Source organism: Lepisosteus platostomus, chromosome 1 (assembly GCF_059453375.1).
Source record: "Lepisosteus platostomus isolate fLepPlt1 chromosome 1, fLepPlt1.hap1, whole genome shotgun sequence".
In the NCBI taxonomy this organism is placed as follows: domain Eukaryota; kingdom Metazoa; phylum Chordata; class Actinopteri; order Semionotiformes; family Lepisosteidae; genus Lepisosteus; species Lepisosteus platostomus.
In genome coordinates this window covers 5,104,175-5,128,154 of record NC_142611.1, presented here as the reverse complement: position 1 = coordinate 5,128,154, position 23,980 = coordinate 5,104,175, and the positions used below count along the sequence as shown (strand labels likewise).

The 23,980-nt window shown below is 37.9% G+C and overlaps 2 protein-coding genes across 6 annotated transcripts; one reads left to right on the top strand and one right to left on the bottom strand.

Annotated features, from left to right (window-relative positions):
* Positions 1–1,100: 1,100 nt before the first annotated feature.
* On the bottom strand, positions 1,101–13,429 carry asb5b (ankyrin repeat and SOCS box containing 5b). Of its 5 annotated transcripts, none has more exons than XM_088644639.1 (8): positions 13,196–13,329; positions 10,066–10,338; positions 6,123–6,202; positions 5,173–5,280; positions 4,841–4,991; positions 4,407–4,541; positions 3,725–3,916; positions 1,101–3,056 (listed from the first exon to the last, which is right to left on the bottom strand). In XM_088644639.1, the coding sequence occupies exons 2-8, from the start codon at positions 10,187–10,189 to the stop codon at positions 2,929–2,931; spliced, it is 918 nt and encodes a 305-aa protein (XP_088500765.1). In that variant the 5' UTR covers positions 10,190–10,338; positions 13,196–13,329; the 3' UTR covers positions 1,101–2,928. The 5 variants fall into 5 exon arrangements, with proteins under 5 accessions (XP_088500765.1, XP_088501020.1, XP_088500931.1 ...); XM_088644894.1 differs by lacking the exon at positions 13,196–13,329 and adding an exon at positions 7,851–7,914 and having other exon boundaries at positions 10,066–10,201; XM_088644805.1 differs by lacking the exon at positions 13,196–13,329 and adding an exon at positions 6,728–6,799 and having other exon boundaries at positions 10,066–10,187.
* A 1,646-nt stretch (positions 13,430–15,075) lies between these two features.
* Positions 15,076–19,630, top strand: spcs3 (signal peptidase complex subunit 3). Its single transcript, XM_088645166.1, has 5 exons — positions 15,076–15,324; positions 17,149–17,224; positions 18,223–18,297; positions 18,398–18,513; positions 19,440–19,630. Exons 1-5 carry the CDS (start codon positions 15,182–15,184, stop codon positions 19,570–19,572), a joined length of 543 nt encoding a protein of 180 aa, XP_088501292.1. The 5' UTR covers positions 15,076–15,181; the 3' UTR covers positions 19,573–19,630.
* Positions 19,631–23,980: the final 4,350 nt, after the last annotated feature.

Genomic DNA, 23,980 nt, shown 5'->3' with positions numbered 1-23,980 from the left:
ATTTTGCAGGACTGCCCTTGTTTCGGTATTCTGATTGTGACGTGAACATGACGATCTGGTCAGAAAGCCGTAGTACATGAACTAAAACGTTGTTCATTTGGCATCACCTAACTTCTACTGTAGGTGTGGTTGTTTGTTTTTTTACTGTACTGTACGTTTTCTAATATGGGCAAATAGATCCCTCTGAATTGATTAAGATCCCAGCTATGTAAACAGTGTGAAAAAGTGATCCTGTAGCTGTCACGCTCTAGAGTAGTACTTTAATAAACCATACTGTATACAACGACACAAGTGCATTATGTAAAAAATGCATATTATCTTCCTCAATTTTACTTTAAACGTTTTGGCTTCATTATGCACCCAAGCTTGGCTTTCTGTGCTGCTTCTCCAGTTTTTCTGAATTTTCTAGAGTTTTTCACAAAGGCTACAGCGTGCCCCATCTGATAGCTGAAATATACTGTACCTTCCTGTTATCTGCATCTAGTGTACTTCATCTGTTTGCTCTGGTATTTCAGTGCACAGGTACAGTACCTTCCTTTTCGATATGCAGCTGAGATTTTACTGAATGTCTTTCGCCGTCAAACAATGTTTGCTACTGTACCTGCCTTTACATGTTTGAAAGAATTGTAGAAAATGATTATCAAAATGTTTTGTAAATTACTGTATGTATAGATTGTTATTGACATAATACTATAATGCTACTAGACATTTAGAATATTTGAAAAGAAATATCTTGAAAAAAAAGAAAGTTTACAGTATGCAGTTACCTGTGAAATCTATTTACTGTAGCTGGTGTATTAGTGTATTATACAATAGAAAATATTCTCTGGAAGGAAGTTTGTGTTCTTTTATGTATTTGTCCTAAGAGGGAAAAATATATACTGTACAGTACTCCTCACAGTGTTTCTGGGTTACAAATTTATGTGACCTCGATAACCCAGAAATGTACTGTATTTGTAATGTAAACATAATGGCAAACACAAGCTAATAATTAAGAGCAAGGATAGTGCATTTTAGGTGATGTTGCCCTGTCGCACTTTCAGTTAGAGAACACATAATAAGTTAGAAAAACAAAAAACATATGAAAGAGGACAGGAAAAGAGGTTTAATGGTAGGCTCTTTATTTAAAAAAAGAAAAAAAATTGCATACATTTAGTGAAAAACTGTTAGTACATCATTAGAACTGAAAATCACAGAAATGTTAACATCATTTGATTGTCTATCAGTTAAATTGTAAAATAATGTATTCCCCTTGCTTTCTTCTGTTGTAATCCTTAAATCTCTCTGATGTGCTGTTGTATTTTTATCACAAATGAGTTACTTAATACTTTATATTCAAATTCATTTATTAATTCATTAAGTGTCATTATTTCTGATTTAAAAGAAAAACCGCCAAAATTAAGGAGGACTGTTCTACATTGAAATGTTGCCTCCATCTCTGATCTTAGTGAGACACAACAATGACAAGCCAGAGAGTACAGGCAAAAAGAGTACAGGGCCTGTAGGTCTGACTGACTGAACAGTTTTGAATATAGTAACCATGCATGGAAACAAAAATATGACAGAGTCTAAAGCTGATGCTTGCTAATCTCAATTCTTTGTTGCTTCAGTCAATTGTACCAATTATTTGTACACATTTAGATAATTTGGAAAAAATGTACAAACTAATGTACTCCATTGATCATTGTACATCAAGATCAATCTTTTCAGGCATAGAGACTACAAAGTTACGATGCTCCATTAGGGGGGCTTTAGTAGCTGTATTCTTTAAACCTGAATGAACGTACAGTAAAATCTGAAAGTGCAGGACTGTACTGTATATTGTGTTTCTGCATGAGCTATGTGGCTTGTCAAGACTTCAGACAGCCTCTGCAATTAAATTAAATGCATCTAACAAAACAAATGTAGAAAAATGTATTTCTTTTTTTGAATTTCATTCTGCATTTCAATTTTGTATGACTCTGGCATATCTAATGTTTACAAAATATAATGAAGCAACACCTTAACTTAAATATTAATACAATACAAAATAAAAATTATTTATTACGAAATAATAGAAATATAAAACTATCAGTGTTTAAAAGTAAAGTAATGATCAAGTTTATTGGGCTCTTCTGTCTTAATTGCTAAAAGCTCATGCTGGACCAAAGCATATTCATCTTCTGAAAAAAGTCTTTATGTATTAATATATTATAGACACTCTTTTACATACAGTATAAGCCAACAGTTAGTTTGATATAATCAGAAAGTAAGGCATTCTGGACAATGAAAGTTTGATGATATACAGCATTTAGTTTTAGAAGTTCACTTTGCAAAAAAGTCCCAGAATTAAGAATATGCCACCAAGTGTAAAACTGAAGAAAAAAAACTTTATACTGTATGCCAGGTCATCTTAAACTTTTTAAAATATGCTTACCAGCTGTATTATTCTGCAGAATTACTCTGTTTCCCCGTGCATTATGTCTCTTAAGATATATTGCTCATTCTGGTAGAAAGAGCATGGTAAGGCATTCAAAAGACAGAGTTAGTTTACAAACACTGACTGAGAGTTATTCCTCATGAGTGGACAGCGATAGATGCTTGCTGAAAAGGCACTAACCTACTAACAACTGAAATAAAAACTGAAGAAACTGAATTGTGTTTGGTGGTGTGTTTGTGTGAAGTGGTGGGTGTGAAAAGAGGCAAAATAGAAATGTCAGTTTGAGGAGAGTAAGGGGTATTACAGACTGTCAGCTTCTACATTTTGTACAACAGATATTCTGGTATCTCTGCTTCTGTAAAATAATTCTAGCTCTATACTGTACATGCACACATTAAAATGTTTATCTGTGTAAGGTTGTAAAATTCTACAATAACATTTCTCTGTGCACTAGAGGTAAGTCTTCTAGATTAGAATGAGAGTGTAGCATTTTTTTTTTCAGAGGTGATTCATCGGTACTTTAAGAACTTCTGCAGTATTGTTGGCAGCGGAAGTTGTGGAATGAGATGCAGCCGGGATCTTCCCATGAATTTTCTGATACTCAGACGACAGAGCTGATACAGGGAGCAAGGTGTGGCTGCAAGGGAACAATGCAGAGAAATAATTACGTTTGCAGTAAAATCAGAATGGAGGCAGGACGATGTGCATTTTATCAACAGATATAGACGTTGTGTTCAAAGGGAAATAGCTACATACAGTACAGTATCCATCCATTCTCTAACCCCTTCTTTCAATTCAGGGTCATGGGTGAGCTGGAGCCTATCCCAGCAAGCAACAGGTGGAAACTGGGCTACACTCTGGGAGGGACACCAGCATGTCTTTGGAGCACCAGAGCACCCAGAGGAAACCCACGCAAACACGAGGAGAACATACTCTATGCAGATAGCTCCCCAAGATTTGAACCCAGGGCCCCAGTGCTGCAAGACAGCAATACTAACCACTGGGCCACAATAACTACATATCGATATACTGTATTACCAACAGAAGAACAGTTCGATACAAATAGATCATTAGTCTAAGAGCTAGCCAACCTTATAATAATGCATGGCCCCTGATTTCCTTCCAAAAAAACAGAGAGCAAGGTTTCAGCAATAACATTACCTTCAAGCACTGCTAAGTGTGTAATGTTTCAATAGGTCCACACAACTTTCCCTAACGACGCGTCTGGGTGGAACGAGGGCGGGACGCGCTCGTCCCAGTCAGGAAGGCTGCCCCGTGCGGCAGCGGGAATGAGACTGCCCTCACCTTCCTGCAGCAGCAGGAGCTGCTCCGCCAGACTGCTGGGGGCCGCAGTCTCCACCGGCCGCTTCAGCTCCACGTTTCTGGCGTTGATGTTGGCTCCGAAGTCGAGTAACAGCTTGACAATCTCCGCGCTGTTTTTCTGGGCAGCCGCGTGTAGCGGAGTGTCAAGGAATTTACCCCTTTGCACATTTGCTCCTGTGGAAAAGCAAGAGAAAAAGGAAATCTGTTGTTTCGGACGTACATGTTTACAGTGCTTATATTAAATGTAACTGTAATCAACTTTTAGGTTTGTGAAGACAAACTTCTCATAAATGTGATAGTATACAACACAGTTCCAAAATTACAGTAGGAATCCTATTAGGGTTACTATATACGGAGAAACTGGCCAGGTGCCTATTCCTTACCGGGGTATTCCCTGGATTCACCAATATCTGTTCTTTAAATAAAATAAATGCCTCCTCATTCATAGATATTATATAGACTAGGAATCTAAGTATGATAGCAAGCAATTGTGTCATCCTTTTACCAGACAGACCGCGGAGTGAGTGTGTGTTATTAATACAGAGTGCTATGCTCTTGCGTATTGCATTTGTTAATGACTAATAAGCATTGACAGAATTACTTTTCTTTACCACTACATATACTGTGATTTAAAAGAAGTGATGGCTTTTCTGAATCATCTCACCTTCATCAAGCAGCTTCCTGGTGCACTGTAGCTGCTGGGAGGAACAAGCGACGTAGAGGGGGGTCCCCAAGTGAGGAATGTCGTGGTCAACATCTGCACCCCAGGATATCAAGGCCTCCACACAGTTGCTCCTACCTGATTGTGAAAAGCAGGTACAGTATACAGTACATGCGTTAGAAATGGTCAGACAGTGTTGATTTGTTCCCCATAGGCAGACATTTTTCATGATTATCATTCCTCTCATTAATTTCACACATTGTCTGCATCAGCCGTGTTCTAAGATGTTCTCCTTTGTGTCTTTTCTGTACTTTACTGTTCAAGTGTAAAGCTAGAGGGAAGCACGGGAGATGACAGGCTGTATCCCGCTGCTCAGCTCGAAACGGCTCACCGGTTTCTAGATGTACAGTACTGTATCTTGGTTCAGCAACACTTACCTTTTCTGGAGGCTTCATGAATGGGCGAAGGCTGACCGGAGGCTGCCTGAGGGGAGGCTCCGTGCTCTAACAGCACTTCCGCGCAAGCTGCGCTCCCCCGCGAACACGCGTTAAACAGAGGAGTTATTCCGTCGATTGTAGTAGCGTTCACCTGCGGGTCAGTGTGCATTAGATTTTCGTGAGGGGATCCATTTTAGTTTCAGTGCTATTTCACACGTCAAAAAACTGTGAAGGTTTTTTCACATTTATATTACAGTTTGTAATGTACTGTATATGTTTTCAGACTCTCATCGTCCTACTATTGTAGTGTACTGAGAAACCGCTATACTTACGTTTGCACCGGCTTCAATGAGTGCTCGGGCGCAGACTACGTGGTCTCCTAGGCAAGCTTCATGTAGTGGGGAGACGTGGTCAATCGTGAGGGTGTTAACACTGTAGCCCTGCAGTCAAAAACGTTGACCATGTTTAAATCATTCAGATTCTAACAAGTATAGTAGTGCACAGTCTTAATTTGTGTGGGTTGTGTATTCTTAAAATCAGCTAAAACAGTGTTTGCAGCCAACATACTGTATTATTAGCCATCAGTCATATCACCCTGCAACTCACAACTGGCAACCCACTGAAGCTCAGCAGGTGTGAGCCTGGTCAGTACCTGGATGGGAGACCTCCTGGGAAAAACTAAGGTTGCTGCTGGAAGAGGTGTTATGTGGGTCCTAATGCCCCAGTATAGTGATGGGGACAATATACTGTAAACAGGTGCCGTCCTTCGGATGAGACATAAAACCAAGGTCCTGACTCTCCGTGGTCATTAAAAATCCCAGGGCATTTCTTGAAAAGAGTAGGGGTGTAACCCCAGTGTCCTGGCCAAATTTCCCATCGGCCCTTACTAATCATGGCCTCCCAGTAATCCCCATCTATGAATTGGCTTCATCACTCTGTTTTCCTCCCCACTGATAGCTGGTGTGTGGGGAGCATACTGGCGCCCTGTGGCTGCTGTCACATCATCCAGGTGGGGCTGCACAGTCCCCATCACCTGTAAATCGCTTTGAGTGGAGTGTCTAGAAAAGTGCAATATAAGTGTAAGCATGCGTTATTAACATGCAACCTGTATCTGTTGGTCTGTCTTTCTGTAGGTCTACAGTATCTGGTGGGTCTGTCTAGCTTTCTGTCTGCCATTACAAGGCTTTTTTTTACAGGTTTGGAGAATCAATTATCTGGGACAGGTGCAGTAAGTGTGGCGAAGCTGGTGGCGACAGCAAGCCATGCCCTTCATTGCCCACACCTGAGAGAGCAGAGTCTTCAGAGCCAGGAGTCGTCCCTGGCTAGCTGCCTCATGAAGGGGTGACCGGTCTGCCCAGGAGCCTGTGAAAAACAACACCTCACAGCACTCAAGTTCTTTTCACCGGCTGCGGTGCATGTCATGGTGCAGGAAAAAATAATAATCAGTATTCCCTGAAGATTTTTCTTTTTCAGCCATAGACCACCGGAAATCATCTACACAAACTGTTACTGTATGAGAGTCACCACGACTGATTAGAGTGTGCCATCTCTGTGCAATCATTATTGTCATACTGTAGCTTAATATTGATTCACTACCAACATGTTTCCTTGATAGCAGAAGGTCATGAATTAAACACAGCAATAACAGATTATTCTCAATCTCGATTCTTAAATTTCGGCACTGTAAATGAATGTACTGTATCATACATCCTATTTGCAATTAACTACCAATATCCTCTTTCAGTGGTGTGGTTATTATTGACAGTGCATTCCAAAGATTAGTAAGTCTTTTTTCGTTTTAAATGTCATACAGTATGTGTGTGCACAATGTGGGCTGTCATGTACGTCTCCATACCAATGTACAGCTTTCAAGCACAGTTTACAAACCTGAGTCAATATCCAGAACAACCCCTGCAGCATTCCAGACACAATCATCATCCCCTTCATTCATCTACAAGACTAACAATATATGAATGAGCTAAAGCAGCTACTGTATGTGACTTTTTCAAAGACAGAGACAATGCTATGACCCTTTTCTTCTTTTCCTTCCTTTTAACTCATACTAAAATAAGCATTTGCTTTATAAAAGTACATTTTTCATAACCTTTTTAGTCATAAAAGTTAGTGGGTGCACTAATTTACAAAAAGCTCTGTTATCAGCCAGTCTGAAATACTAAAATCTGATCTTGATGTTTCTTATTTTGACAGTGTCTTCTTATTGTCTCACTGAGGTGCTCAAAGAATCATAAATTGCATAGACTTTGGGGTGGGATGTAAAACAATAATACTTTCTGGGATATAAAGTAAAAATCTATTGAACATATCAGTGAAAAATATTCTGTTATACAAAGTGAAAGTACTGTATATAGAACACATTAGAGAAAAATAGTTCTTATTTGGACTTATTTATTGTACATTGAACAAATATTATTAGTGCTTTAAATAAAAATCAGAGACCACCTCTGGTACTTAGTGAAAATTAAAGTCACCATACTGTAGTTATGGAAGAGTTTCAGCATCTAAAACAACTAAATAAAGGTACTGTAGTACACTGAAAAACACAAAAAGCCGAATAACCACACATGCACTGCAATACTGTATATTCTAAAATTTCTAAATAAAAACTGTGATTCCAGCCTTATGCTGCTTTGCATTTTTTTTCATGAACAGACTAAAATAGGTATTCAGAGTAAGTAGCACTATGTATACAATATTTATAGTGACATGTTGAATACAGTATGTAGAGATTGGTGCCTTTTTCTGTTTGACATGCATTTGCACAGTGGTGTGTTATTAAAGTAATGAACAATATTAGGGTTTGTATGTAGTTTGCACTGACAATAAATAAAAGACTGTACTTGGAGAGCCATCTGGGAAATCGGTCAATCAGTGAAGCTCCGGGACCCTGAATTAGGAGTTATGTTACCCGCATAATCTGAAAAGAGCTAAGGACACACCCTGTCAATAATCAATGATCAAATATCTACATTTAAAACAAAGCACTACCTACCAAGATCTCCATCTCCCCACGGCACATCAAGCCAGTCGTACCGACCAAATATATAAGTCATGCCCTGCGAATTCAGAATTTATTTCTGTCATTCTTAAGATGGCCATATACTGTAGCTAAATGCTTGACAAAGTAGTCATCTGTGTAACAGATTCTCTTCTCACTGTAAAATTTTACTTGGTGAAAAAAAAACAATCTTAAGGGACCTTGTTTTTGTATAATACTCTCGTTTGCTGCATTTCAGATACTTTGTGAACACGACTCATTTAGCATAAGGTTTCCACAAAAACAAATAAATATTGTTCTATATCTGTAATGTTTTCTCTAAGGTGTGTGATATCTTGTATACATTTGTGATATTTATGACTTTATATTTCTTGACATTATTTGTATTGGTTCATGAAAGTCTGACTTTCTTTTTATTTTTTTGTTTTTTCTTGTCGCCCAGCACCAACAAAGTTAGAATCCTACAGTAAGTACACACAGGAGGTCAAAATTATGAGAGAACCTGCTTATTTTTTGCTGAAAAAAATAAGGAATATTGGGTATATACTATCGATAAGGAAAATGTATTAATCTTCACAAAAGTAAATACGCAAGATATTTAGTTTATCAACTTTTTACTTTTTTCTTAACTTTTACGGAAGATTTTATCTAACTTTATATTATCTGTTAAACAAATTTAATCAGATTAAATAATTAGTGGATCCTGACTTGTAAATACAGTTATTAATTATAACATTGATAGTCTTAAATGAATTTAAGAGGTACTGTACATGATAGGAAAGTTTAAGACTGAGAAAGAAAAGGCAACATTAATTCTCAGTGGAAATACAGAAAGAGCTACTGTACAACAAAGTGCTGTTTAAGCCTGAGGTCTAGATTTAGCCGTCATCATTCTGTAATAATTCATAGTTACCATTTACATTTTTTGCTTTCCTAGCACACCTAGTACCAGGGTGTTTACTACAGTACGGAAACAGAAGATGTTATACATGTCAACTGGCATACAGTAGGTACACTGGAAGACTCACTTGGTTTTGCATTAGAATCTGAAAAATAATCACAGGCCAAAACACAGAAGATTGCATGATCACATACAGTACATGAGGATTACTTTGTTTTCAAGTGCTTATCTGCAAAGCAGGGCTATTGTTGAGATTGTTACGGGTCTTTTCATGTTTGATTTCTGCAGCACAGATTTGTTTGTGTCAGTACTCGACCTGCTAACAGTTCACTATACCTTATGTCTACTGGATCAAATGACATGTCATATGACTGCACATAAATAGTGTCTGAAGGGTTTTAGTAACACCGCACTGAGGAAACTAGCAAACAGCTCTGCAGCAGCTCATATTTTTGATGTTTACATATTTGTGACAGCTGCAACACTTTTTCTTTTTTGTTATTTCTGCTTTGCAGCTGTCCATGGGAAATGAAGGATCAAGCCGGAAGGGGGACGTCTTTCAGGGTCTATTTCAATTTCTGATTTTTAACTTTAAATTTGCAGTGATGCACACAATCTATGTGAATGCACATACATAATGAGATTGCACTGGACTTCAGAATGAGAATATTAAACTTTTACAATTACATTGCTCATTTTTCAAAGATAAATGCAGTGTGCAAACTGCTGTGACCTACTTTGAATCAAACACATACTGTAGGTCCCAAATGCTGCCTGCAACTTCCTATAAAGCTGTGAAATAATACATTAGAGCATCAGTCTGGCAGCAGTATCTATCTTATAAATCCACACACCAGTTCAAGCAAGTAGCCCTGCACTTTACAGAGGAATTGTACAGTATTTGTAGTCCACTAGTGCACTGCTCTACATGATGAACCCTTTCATGACACGTTCAAACCGTTAATCATCAACACAACCCGTTTATCAATAAATAAAATTATCTACTTATTGCATATCAACAATTAGATATCTAGAAATGCATTATGTTTTTTTTTAAAAAACACAAAAATCAGTCATTATTATAAAAGTATTTATATATTAAATAAATTAAAAGTATTTAACTACTGTAGCTCCTTTAAAGCCTGGCGAAGACAGAACTAAAAGAAAAATCAGATCAGTTCATATTTCTAGAGTATGTGGATATTTTTAGAAGGTATGCTGAGGTACCCCCCAGAGTAATACAGTATGTGTTCAAAATAAGCATCATGGATGTAAATCTAACAGGATTAGACACAAAAAAACACTGACCTTGGCTAGTGAGAATACCCCAGTTTGATTTCTTTTTGTAAGGAAAATCCTCTGTAGTGGCTAGACACCTCTTCTTTGAAGTCTTCTCAGTGTAGTTGCTCTCTATAGATGGAACCTTGGGCATGTTTGTGTCAGCTTTTCCTTCCTGCTAGCTCCTGACAGCATCAGATCGGGCCTGGAAGCTTCCTGATTGGCTGCCTTATTGTTGTCACAGTGTGTTGTAGGCTTATATTGACAACAGCACCGAGCTGCGTTCAATAACATGAACAGTCACTGCAAAGGAGAACTGCAGCTGAGGCATGATGGGAAGGATTGCATTGCCACATTCTATTTATAAAGCAGGTCAAGAATCAGCTTAACTCCGCTGTTGGTATTAACCATTTAAATGGTGGTCAGAACTAGCACCTTACAGTATATACAGAGTAATTTAAGGCACATGAAAAATTTCTCATACAACTAACTGCTAGAGAAATGTGCTTTTCACTACTTCCAAAGTAGGGAACAAAAAGTCAATTCGTCTTAACAAATCAAGTGGACAGTAATTTTGAAGCGTCCTTTTAAAGATCAAGTGATCACGAAGGTCTTTAAAACAGCATACTTTCTCTCATCCACGTTCGCAAATAAAGTGAAAAGAATTATTTAGGAAAAATAAACTTTTAAAAGATTACAGCAATCTTTACCAAGCAGTCTTTAATGTTCAATAGCATTTACAGTATGAATGCATTAGCTGACTCATATGAGACACAACTGGACAACTATCTATACAGTCTATCTTATAAATAAGTGCTCTTTAATTAAACAGTTTTCTATTGGTGCTATTGTCAACAAGACTAATATTATGACAAATTTTCAATTTTTAATCTTGATATTCTTTAAAAAAATTGTAACATTGTGTTATGTTGTAATTATTTTTTACAATATTTACAAATAGTTAAGATACAGTACATCTAAAAGAAAAAAACATTTATTTGCATATACTAAGTCTTTCACTAATGAAGTATAACATTAATATAATCTCTAATATAATAACTACTGTAATTTAAGAAACAAATATAACAAACATCAATTGGGTATACTACAGTACATAAGAATACATTGAAAACATAAATAATTTAATAAAATATCCTTATTTATTCTATAAAATACCACTTGAATACACTTCTACTGATTTTACAAAAGCCAAGCAACAGAAGCATCAAATAAACTTCTTACTGGCTAAACATAGGACCATATGCAGAATTTGATTTGATTTCCTGAACAGCAACACAATTCACATTTACAACTGGACTGTACTACCAGATGTTAGCATGTTAGTAATGTAATCTTGAAATATCAATTTTCCCTAAGAAATGAAGTTTTGTACACCGTCCTCACGCAAACAGAACAATGAACCTCACACATACAGTACAGTACCGACAAGATAGAGTACAGTATATAAGCTCTATTTATAGAACATCTCACATACAGTTCTTACCTTGTAAATAGTTACAGATAACATCCAAATAGCTTGTCAGTAAAATGTCAGCGTTTTCAAATATTGACAGACAAAAAAACACATATTTTCTGACACCACCATCACTCACCAGTTCTTCAGACAAAATTGTTTACTTGAAATCCTCTTATAAAGTTTCTCAAAACATGTGGTCAAAGACAGATTGCACTTTAAGCATGTGATGTCTTTTACCATATATTGCTTAGCTTTCTATAGTAGGTCAAGAAAACTACACCAGTAAACAATTCAGCAATATACTGTACAGTACTTTGTAGTTTCCTCTCCTATAGTCACTTATTTTTAAATATCTACTGAAATATAGAAGTAACCTGTGTGTGGGATGCATTCTGGCACTTGTGGAACATGGTTTTATTTAATTTCTTATTAAATGTTTTCTACTGTATGTTGCTGCCACAAAGAAAACAAAATATGTATTACAGTAATATGATGTTTTTCACATGTTTACACGATAGCTACTATGTATATGTGTGATATCTTTTTTTTCTTGATGGCAGCATTGAACTTCATAAATTTTCAACTCATTTTAAAGGAAATAAAATAGTGCTTCAGAGATATTCATGTCTGTACGATTGTGCCTAGATGTAAGAATGAAGACATTAAGTTGTAGGTTCTAGATTGTTGTGAGAGTACTGACCTTGCTTCTTACCTCAGGGCAAGGTCAGCACACTCATAATGGTCTATCTCGCTACAGGAAAGCGAGACCAGGCTCAGTGGGGTAAGGATTTAAGGAGAAGTGAGGCTGTATTCCAGTTTAAAAAAAATATTTTGCTTCCATTTTCCCAGAGGGTGTGCCATCAAGGAAGATATACATGCCAACAATTCAAAAATATCATAAGAAATCTCAATCTTGAACTGCACTTCAATCAACTGTACAGTATGTACTCCTTTCTTGGCATCCCTGGCAATCCTATCAATTACTGTACATTAAAAAAATTGGTCCAACTAATTTCTTTCATCTCTCTAGCAATTATGCTAGAGAAGACACAAGCAAGGATCAGAAACAGATGTACTTTTCTGTGCTCACGGGTCCTGTGCCAGCCTGGGTATAATGTATACCAAGGTGTTTTCAGCTCTGCTAGTCTGTAGCTCTGCTTTCTACAGGGGTGTTGTCTAAGGTTAAACAAATGCTACTGTATATTTCCCTTAAGAAAGAGCGTTGCCCCTGCTACCTGTTGCACAAGTTAGTGCATGAACCCATTCCACCTATCAAGTGCAAACCATATAAACCACGCTGTTTATTTAAACATATACAGTAAATCATACTGTTTGTCCAAAAAACGACTGTCTCTGGGTATTTATTTGGCATTTTCCTCTAATTCTGTATACATACAGTATAGAGCAAAAAGCATACCTATTTAGAATACGGTTAGTTGTCAGTTTTGGTCAGATTCTCAACATTTCTTTTGTACAGAATAATTTGAGGAAATAAAGAATGTGCAGACCTTGTGAAAGAATGTGCAGAATATTGATAAGCCGACCTGGCACCAGCTTTAGCAACGAGATGCAAGCCTGCCCACTATCCCCCTAGCTCACCCTTAAGTTTTTAACTTGGCACCTCCCCTGTTGCTCACAAATAAATCCGTAACTCAAATGAAAGTGTCAGTGGAGTTCACTTACTTTGTCCTTCTGCAAATCCGTAAAATTCGGCAGCAATCCGGGCTGCTTCCTTACGATTCCCTTTCACAATGTAGAAGTGCGTAAGTATATTCAGGGTTATTTTTACAAAAAGTTTGAAACAGAAAAGGGCAAATATGGTGAAGTAAACATTAGTTAACTGTTCGGCAAAGGGCCTGTTTTCCACTGTCTCAGTCATTGCTCCTCGACAGTTGCTGTGAATGTTTTGGTATGAGACTGTTATGTTGACAGGATCATATGCCGAGGCAGAAACATTGCCTTAGCAGCTGGGTCCTACCCAGGGCTGCAGCCAAGCAGCTGCCATGCTGCCTGTTGAAAACAGAGCTTGTGTATTGCGTGGTGATGGGCATTGTTTTAGTTGAAGAAAGGGACAGGCCAATTCCATACTGCCCTGCTTTAACTAAAACAGATCTACAGTACACAATGCTGAAGCCTTGGAGAACTGGATAAACTAGTGTCATATTCTGTCTGTAGCATACCTGTATACAGTATCTGGCGGCCTGGGATGCAAAAAGAAACGTAACCACTAAATACAGGCTCTTCATTGATCAAGTGAATATCGTAAAATAATTTTGCCACTAGTCCATTAAAATCGAAGAAATAAAATCTTGCCATAGGCGGCATGTTTTGTGTGATATTTATTTGCAAACAACTCCCTGAAGTGCAGTTTGTTACACAAAAAAAATAATACAATTTTGGGGGGGAATGCCCATAAACAGAAATCACTTACTATAAAGACTTATAATTCCAAAGAACTGCGGTAAATGCACAGTGTTATTTGGTGTTACTTTATTCTCATCCAGTGTTGGTTTATGAGAAAAATCTATTTTAGAGCCTTAGTGTTGTGTACAATTAGGAATTGCTTGTTTAGAAATCTTAATTTTACTGCCCCTATTACAGGTGTTTTCACTGGTGTAACTATGGTTCACGTGTGTCGGATGCATTCTGCCCTTTTTTTTCCTCCAGTGTTGGCTCCATTTAGCTAAAACATCAGTCACTCTTTGCTGTGAGAGCTTTTAAAAACCCTAAACATGGGAAACACTGTTTGCACTATTGTAACATTAAGCATTCTTTTAGGCCCTGTTTACACCACACATCTGATCCTGAGAACCGTATTCCAAAATATCTACCACCCCTTCGAAGGAGCATTTCCAGTTTGCCCTCGACTAATGAAACTGTAATGAAACTCGCTATTACCCACTCCACCTTTCTGACAAACCATACAGTTTGATGCAATCAGTCTGTCGACTGACCTCTGAGGTCATCTTGTCCATTTCTGGAAAAGGGGACATGGGATATTTGAGACACCTCCCATACCTTTCTGCAGCTTGATGTCAGGCTTCCATGACAACAATTAGAACATAACAATAGCTTAGATGTCTGACTAGCCCTTCATCTGTTCGTGGAAGCTTTTGAGATTGATTCCGTTCAAGTTGTCGAATGGTACTGACGGTCTGTAGTGTGCATGTTGACCGTCTTCAACACTTTTTCACCATCTTAAACTTTACTAATAGGCTGTGAATATTTCCCTTTACAAATAAAACAGAATAGCATCTGAATAAAAACTTCCACAGTGGTTATGTAACCAGATACTACAACTATATCTTTATGAAGTAAAATACAGTTAGAAGGGACACGCTGCTTATCTGAAAGCCCTCAAGGCTAATTTAAGATTATAATATGTAATGTACTCTAGGATACTGCCTTTAGCACTCAGAAACAAGAAGACGCGCTGCCTAATCAAAATCTCAAGGGTCTTTCTGAAATCCTCATTTTTCCTTCTAGGACTCTAACGCCGGAATCACTCTCTACGCCCACGCTAGAGGGCAGCACAAGAAACTTTCAAACAGGAAGGAGCTTGAAAACGGTTTAACTTCCGTGTTGCCCGTCTTTAACTTCCTGATCGCAGTTTTTCCTGTCCAGCTGCACCGTGGTTTCTTGTGCTTGGCCGCCTTAATTTATTGGAAGATGAATACGGTTTTATCGAGAGCAAATTCTCTCTTTGCCTTTTCACTCAGTGTGATGGCGGCCCTCACTTTTGGCTGCTTTATCACCACGGCGTTCAAGGACAGAAGGGTCCCGGTGGACATTAGTGTTTCCAGAGTGATGCTGTAAGTACAGATGCTTTTCTGATGATTTTTAACCCTCGGGTTTAACTTCATTCATTCATTCCCCCTTGTGGTCGCGATTTGTTTTTGTTTTTTTTTGTGGTTAAGAGAAGCGGGTGCTGAACAAATTGCGATTAAGGACGCGAACCAGCAGTTAGTTCATGAATTTTCAAAAGGTTTCTGTTCGTGCACGCATCCGCTATGAAGGAGATGAATGCAGTTCCCTGCCTTTCGATTTACTTTACTGAATAATATCCCTTATTATAAACTCATCGGCCTGTATCGTAAGCGCACGGCTCTCCTATGCTTTTTTTTTGGAGCTGCTATTTACGGGAGCCCGTCAGGCATTTTATGAATTATAGAGTTTTAAACGTTTAAATTAAGAAGAGCACACCGTAAGACATGCAGGTCTTTGCTGAAGTGCATTCGTCACTCGTCATTTCACTCTGATCCCCTCCAGCGTCTCCTGATCTCTTACCTATGATTTAGCAGTTTACCCAATGGGCGCCGGGCACGTCATTTAATGCTGCTCCGTGGGTCTCAAGCAGCCTGCAGCGACATACAGGCGTACACAAATAAAGTGTGCAGATGTGTACATCGGAAACCGGTGCTCAGAACTCCGGATATGTTTTTCAACTTAACAAATACCTTGTCTGAATTTTAAACCCCCTTTTCCTAGAAAAAAAAATCAATAATACACTTTCGTACTGCAGTATTCTCAATCTCGGTGGCGACAGAAAGGTCCCTTTAATAGAGTAGAGATCTTTGCCATGAGCACAGGATCTGAGCGATTGCGTCTTAGAGGCGCTTGTGCGTAGCTCACATTGCTCTCCTGACAGCTTTTTACGCTAAAGCTGCCTCAAAACAACAAAAAATAGATACATTAAACGCGATTCCTATAACTTACAGGAATTTGCAATTTTACCTCGTCAGCCATCGCAGTCATGAGTGGGATCACTGACCACATTATGGTGCACTTTTTGTCTTGAGTAGTTTTAGGAAATTTAGTTTCTCTGCGTGACCTGTTCCTCTTCTGAGAAGTACGTCATCAGTGGGTGTGTAGAAAACACAGGCTTTTAATCCTTCTGCCACTTTTATTTTTTTTAATCTAACCAGTGAAGACAGTAATGGCTTCAGACATTTTATTTATAGCTTTGATGTTGCCAATTTGTATTTTTTTTTCTGTGTGGTAGTAGTTAATTGCAAATGGGGGGCTTCTACAGGCCCCAAACTATTCCTACAGTGAAAACGGGCAAGTTAGGGGTCTGCTGGTGAGCACCTGGTTCAATCTGTACTAGTGACCACTGTTTCAGCAGTGTCATCAGTGAGGACTGTGTAGATGCGTTCTTTGTGTGTCACGGTGTGTCTGCTGTCAGCGCTTCACGGCTCAGGCAGCTGACTGTGACAATATAACTATGTAGCCTCTGCATGTTAAGCTCATACGAATATATATATACACCTGTAGTGCAAGCAAGATGTGGAGAGCCTGGGAATGCAGTGTGTCTGAGGACGGGCGCGGCTTGTCTTCACATCTCCAGGTGTTGTCGCAGAAGCTGGGGTCAGCAAGGTGCAGAGCAGCATGACGTAGGGGTCATTTGTGCTTTCTTTGACATGCTCAGCCTGTGCTTACCGTGTGTGTGAAAACCACAGTAACTAGGCGAGAGGCATGACAAGATTGATAGTCCAGGTGCTGTTGGTTCTATGTAAATGTCATGGACGTTTTACAGGTATCGCTGAGAAGTGCAGTAATAGTAACTGAAAACCAGTGCACCATAGAAAAGGCTTACTTGGAAACGGAATTAATAATGATTTTTTTCCCCCTTTCAGAAAAAATGTGGATGATTTCACTGGACCGAGGGAAAGAAGCGACCTGGGTTTCGTCACCTTTGACATTTCAGCTGATATCCTTTAACGGAACAGTTTTTGGAATTTCTTTCGTTTTGTTTTCTATTGCATTTTTGAAGTTAAATCCACTTATCCCTGTTAAATAGTAAGTAGTTTGGTGAAAGTTTTTGGTTTAGACAAATTGTTTAGATGAATTTCCACATAATGAAGCCATATTTTGAAGAGTCGGGCTGCTTCTGTAAGTATTGTTAAATCTACTCCTAGTCTTTTAAAGGACATTTGTAGCAATAAGGATTTTCCATATTTGCTGAACTGCAGTTTAAATGAGGGAAAGGTGGATCCATTTAGATCAAATTGGTTATACATCACAATTTCCTCTTGTCACTGTCAATAGCAAAACAATGCTATTTTCTAAATTTTGTGGCTCTAATAAAGTTAATAAAGGTATAAGCACACTATACACATGCACTCATATAGCAGAATGTTATGAAATTGTAGCTCTGTGCATACATTATATATTCTTCTTCATCTGCCTTTTAAATCTAATCTGAGCATTGAGCTTGACACTTTTATAATATTATTATTAATAATAATAATAATAATAATAATAATTGCTTACACTTATATAGCGCTTTTCTGGACACTCCACTCAAAGCGCTTTACAGGTAATGGGGATCCCCTCCACCACCACCAATGTGCAGCATCCACCTGGATGATGCGACGGCAGCCATAGTGCGCCAGAACGCTCACCACACACCAGCTATCAGTGGGGAGGAGAGCAATGTAGCCAATTCATAGAGTTGAACCTCTAAACTTCTGAACCTGGTTTACTTCAGGGGTCACTGTCATGTGTTTTTCTATATAGAACATTGAATATCACACATAACTGAAGGGGTGCTGTTCTTAGGACATAGAGCTGATGTAGCCTCTTCTTTTCAAAGTGTTTCAAGAGCCACGGTGGTGAATCGTTCTTGTGGCAGGGGCAAAAGGGCCAAGATTGTGAATTACATTGTGATTGACTCCCTGTCCTGTTTTGATCTTTGACGGCGATCACATCTGCAGCCAATTTTCGACTGGAATGTCAAGCAGCTTTTCCTCTACTTGTCTGCAGAGTACTCGACCAAAAGCAATGTGAGTGAGCTATCTGGTTTTGTTTGCAATTTCTGGTAATGGAAATACCTGGTAATGGAGACGAAGCTGCTTTGCTAAAGATGACGGCGGTTTCTTTCAGGCCCTTAATCAAGTGGTTCTGTGGGATAAGATCGTTCTGAGAGGAGAGAGCACAAAGCTGTCTTTGAGAGACATGAAATCAAAATACTTCTTTTTCGATGACGGCAATGGCCTTCGGTAAGAGTTCATTTATTCACAGTGTAATACGGTACAGATTTATTAAAATGTAGTGAATGTATACCATTTAAAATAGTTGCACTGTTTAACAGAAGGATCGAGCTGCTGTTCTTGGTCTTTACTATTCTTTCTTTCCACCCAGTATAAATATAACTTGGTAACTGAGATTTGGCCCATATTAAAATCTCTAAATTCAAAGACTGCTAAGTAAATACCTTTAATTTGCACATTGTAATGGACACTTTTTAATTTAATTTTTAAATACTTATTTCTTTTTCCCAGAAATCTTATTTGTAAAATGCATAAAACCAAGTCAAATCAAAACCACAACTCTGTACGGCTTTTGTGAAAGAAGTGTTTTATTTTTTAACTCTGCCAACTTCCTTTCTTGGACCGATGAAATTCTGTGATTTTGCTCTTTTTATATACCAATGCTGAAATTACACAACATACAGCCAAAAAAGACTTTAAAAATGTTGTTTCAATGTTAATTACTTCCACTGTACAGTAGATGGCGATGTTTAACACGATAAATTTAATATGCACATTTGTGTTGGTGTTGGACAGCCTTGCATTTTCAGCAATTTGAAAGAATAATGAAAATGAATTCACGTGGTTTTCTTTCAGTTGTGGTCAACTCTTATAACCATACTTAAAGGTCCTGTTTATTTCCTTAAGGTGATGAATGACTCAATTTTGTAGCTCCAATGAAGTTATTACAAACCGTTTCATCGTTGTGTAAGACTGAAAAGAGATTTTTTTCTATAAGTTGAGTATAACCTTGGAGTATTGGTGTTACTCTTTTTGCCTATTTCAGATGCAGTCACTCTTGCTGCTCTACTTGATATATTTGAGACAAACAGAGTCTAACAGTTTTTTTACATAACATTTTGAATGACTACTAATGAAAGGAATTTTTCTGGCAGGGCAAATAAAAACATCACTTTGACGTTATCCTGGAATGTCGTGCCAAACGCCGGGATTCTACCTCTTGTCACGGGCTCAGGACACAAGTCAATTCCATTTCCAGATTCTTATGAAACCACCAAGAGCTATTAAAATGTTTGTAAATGATGTGCAATGGTTTATGGGTTTTAATAAAAGTTCACAATGTGAAGCCATTGTATTGAATGTTTTTTTAAGCGTTTTAATTAAAGACATTTGGGAACATAGATTTGAGTTTTCTTTAAAGAGTCAAAATCGAAAGCGTTCTGTTCCTAACGTTCTCCTTATGTAAAATGACTACTTTTTCTGTCGCAAAAGGGACAAAAGGGATCTGAAATTCTGAAATAAAACATTAAAACTTCTAGTACAGTGTAAACCTTGATTTTTAATTTAAAAGGTCAACTTTAAGAAATTGATCACTTCACATTTGTAATTTCTCTCCCTCTTTGTTATTAAGTTTGCTTAAAATGTCAAAATCTGTTTTCTGCCTTTACAGTTTAAAATAGGGCTGATAAAACCAGTATAAAAACTCCAGATTTCTGCCGTTTTTAACTTTTATAACATCTGCAATGAAAACTGTGATTTTCATTATGGTATGTTGTAGTTTTAAGGACTGAACAATAAAAAAGAATAGATACTGCAAATCTGGCAGAAGGTGTAGAACATATATTTTGAGAAACATTTCAATAAGTACCAGTTGTGCTACAGTTTGTACATAAATGTGAATATTTTGAGATGTTTGAGTTATAGTAGGGTAACCCCGTCCTGAATTTGCTGTGACTGTAAGGTTCTCTCTCTGCTGCAATAAAACTTGAATATTAACAACTCAGGACAGTATGTTCTCCCTTCTGAAGCTTTTGAAATAATTACCTCTAATGGTTGACACTGTTAATTAGTCGATTACACCATCATGCCCTGCTGAATAAAATAGAAAGGTGCAGAAGTAAACATGTTAGTGAACGCGCTTTTCGAAAACTCTCAACATTATTTTTGCCAGCAGGTGTCAGTATGTGCCTACTGTAGATTGTAGTAAGACATATGTAGAAATGATATCCATCCATTTTCTAACTCCTTTATCCAATGCAGGGTCACGGGGACTGCCAGAGTCTAACCCCACCAGCAACAGGCGTGAGCCAGGTTACACCCTGGATAAGATGTGAGGAGTATGAGGAGCCCCCCCACACACACAAACACACGTCCAAGCCAATATTTCCAAGAAGCCAGTTAACCTGGACTGTGAGAGGAAACTGGAGCACTGGGAGAATATACGAAGTTAGAACCCCAGCACTGCAGGACACCAATTCTAACTACTGTACCACCATGCAACCCCCTCGAAAGTATATTTCTAATTTTAATGGCAACTGAAATGTAGAAATATTTATCTTAGCAGCCTCCCCCCCCCCACACACCTCATTCTGCTACCTACAAAGGAATAAACAACCATTTTAAGTTGATATTTCCGGAGAATGCAATGCAAAATGAGAGGACGTTTTGTCCACTGTGAAATTGATCTATTTTAGTGCGGTAATTGAGGAAATTAAATATCATTTTGCAATTCTGAATAGTCAGCGCCATTTCATGATAGTAACTTAAACCTTTAAAGATGTTAAAGGTATTTATGTATATAGGGTATTAATCTAATCATTGTGATACTTAAGATCAAAGTATAATTTTCTGGTATCAGATGTGATATCCTGATTTAACGATTATACTTCAGCTGTGAAGTTTTAATCTGCTTCAGCTCATAAGAAATTGTTCAAACTGAAGGATGTCATGAAGCCCATCTACAGTAGCTTGTTTAATTGGGTTGTAGCTAATTAGACCAAGGATCTCAGCTACCTGACTCTTGAAAGAATCCAGGGTATCAGGTTTGACATCACGTCTAAGTACTGTAGCTGTTCCAGACTCCCGTGGTGTTTTGTGTAAAAACATGCCTGCTGGTCTTGCTTACTGTACTTGTTCCACTCAGCAAGTCCATCACTGAAGATATGAGCTTCATTTGGATGACATTTCTTTTTTTTTTACCCAACTGTTGGTTATGGTTGTACGTACTAGTAAAAAAAAAGATACTGTATAAAAAAGGAAGCCAATAGTTTTTATTGTTGGCATCATTCTTAGTTTGTAATCTAGAAGATGGTATGGCAAATATGTAACTGAATTTTATCTATTCATTAGGCACTGTATACACTATATGATTGCATTTAGTACTATATCAAATTTAAAGTAGGGTAGATGACATGTCTAGATTTAAACTTAAGAGTTAATAAGAATACATCCATAAGACAGTAGCAAAATTATTGCAATATAGTGGTACTTCTAAGTTGTGCAGTGGACGTTTGTAGTATTCTTTGGTACATGCTATAAAGCTGCATTAGGAATGAAAGAAAGAACAGGAAAACAATTGGTATGTCATTTACCTGTTCATTCCCATCCAGTTTATAACCTTCTTATGAAGTCTGGACAAGTTGCATTATGTGAAATGTATTCATATGCGAGGGGTTGTCTGAAGCTGTCATTGCCAAATGTGCTCATGAAAGAAATATTTCTGTGATACTCTGAACTGCGTGACTCAGTTCCCCGAAATGCCTTCTCGTCTTAGTACAGAGGAAAACAACTAACCTTTTTTTCTTCAGAAGGGGACTGGCAGTACTGTAGCTTCAATTACTCTGTCCTAATTTAGTGAATTCTTTCAAGTGCCCGTTATAAATTACAACTTCCTGTACCATGCTGTCTGAGAAATACCAGTAGCCTATCTGCCTTCCCAGGGTGGGACGGGTGCTTTAATGCATTGCTCAAAGGAAACCAGCAAGAACAGCCTGAACTGAATAAATCAAAGCCAGGTTACCCTGGAAATTTGGGATGTCCTCAAAATGAAAGGCATTGAATTAGAGAACAATTGCTGTAAAATACTAGTGAAAAAAGAAAAGAAAACATCAAATAACTTATGAATCACGACATACCAACCAAAGGCCTCGGACTGCAGAAAAAAAGTAAGCCATTGTGTTACTTACAATAGTAATATAAAGGCCAAGTTGGTTGACGTCACCACTGAAGTTCCGAGTAAAGAGAATCATAATAAGTAAAAATATTATCTTTAAGAGAATATAATCGAATAGTGGCAAATATTTAAAGATGGAAAGTAATTGCAGATTTTATTGTTATTTTAAAAATTGGGGGCATATGTGTTACATGGCCTGGTTTTCCATAGTGGGCTTTCCATTTGCAAAACCACCTGCCACAGCAAAAGCAGAAAGTGTACCTGGAGAAAAATCAGGAAATCATCCAGTGGGAGTTTGCGTATCAGATGCCGCTGTATTGTCAACACACACAAAGAGAACTGTGGAGCAGAGAGCTTAGGAACCTCTGAATGGAGAAAGTAGCTAGAAATTGAAAGCTGGGAAGGCTGGAATTCCTTATCATATAAGGTGTGGAGAAAATCTGATTTTGATCCAAAATATCTGTGAAATAATATACAGTAACAGGGCAACTGCGACAACAGTGCTGTATGAAAGGAGCATGGTTTGTTGTGCTTGATGGGCTGTTGCTATATAGTTCCCCCACCTAGGATAGAAATATGTGTTAAGAACACCTTGGAAAAGCATCCAGAAATCATCAAGAATTGGGGAAAAAAGACCCAGAGGTAAAAAGGTGAGACAGGAGACACACTGGGGAAGCAAAGTGAATGGAACAAAAATGCTTGCCTCACTGAAACTCTACCCATCCGTTATCCAAACGCGTTCCGAGTGGGGATCAGGCTCAGTGTGTGGTGCTGTAAGTAAAGGAGGACCTCAAGGTTAATTCCACCCCGAATAAAGTAAAGAGCTGTATCATCTGTTGAGATTTGTGAATGATCCTCGACATATTTCATTATCGGAAAGCTGCTGGACTTTTTTCTTCCAAAGCTAAATTCAGCTTGGAAGTTTAGTTGGCTCTGTATGCAGAAGGCGGAAAAAAAAACCGTTGGAAACTAAGCTAGGTTGAAAAACTGCTACATGATTTATAGGATATATTTCAGTACATTTTAGGAAATTTTGGTCAACATGGAAGACTGCCCCCTGATCATTTACCAACATCACATACAGCTGCAAAACTGGATTTTCTAGAATTCTCACATCATAAAGTATCCCATAGTGCAAGGTATTAGCGCTGTTTATCAAATAGTTACCATTGTGTGAGTTTTCTGGTTGTATCAGTTGTATCACTGCTATGACTTCACAATCCGTTTGGTTAAGCTCCACATACTGTCTAATGGCCGTCAGGATTTTCATATTAGACGTACTGACACCTAACCGGTTCCTGTAATTTCTATCCAGTGAGATTACTTAATGGGCGCGTAGGCTGAAAAGTGCATATTCATCAGACTTTTAATGTAGAAAGTAATTCAGAGACATCTGCTTAGGGAGATATCTATTTACTGAGCAATTTAACAGGAACAATTACATCTTTAATGTGTAACAACATAATCTTCCTGTTTAAAGTGCAATAATATTTTCTCTCAGATTACCTCAATTTGTCCTAAATA

Excerpts from the sequence above, each read along its gene's own strand:
- asb5b (XM_088644554.1), bottom strand. The coding sequence starts at position 13,391 with ATGACTGAGACAGTGGAAAACAGGCCCTTTGCCGAACAGTTAACTAAT. Across the intron at positions 6,203-13,195 it reads CGGATTTGCAGAAGGACAAA|GCTCCTGGGCAGACCGGTCA; the intron begins GTAAGTGAACTC and ends TGTTTTTCACAG. Across the intron at positions 4,542-4,840 it reads TCATGAAGCCTCCAGAAAAG|GTAGGAGCAACTGTGTGGAG; the intron begins GTAAGTGTTGCT and ends TTTCACAATCAG.
- spcs3 (XM_088645166.1), top strand. The coding sequence starts at position 15,182 with ATGAATACGGTTTTATCGAGAGCAAATTCTCTCTTTGCCTTTTCACTC. Across the intron at positions 17,225-18,222 it reads CCTTTGACATTTCAGCTGAT|CTGCAGCCAATTTTCGACTG; the intron begins ATCCTTTAACGG and ends CGGCGATCACAT. Across the intron at positions 18,298-18,397 it reads AGTACTCGACCAAAAGCAAT|GCCCTTAATCAAGTGGTTCT; the intron begins GTGAGTGAGCTA and ends GGTTTCTTTCAG.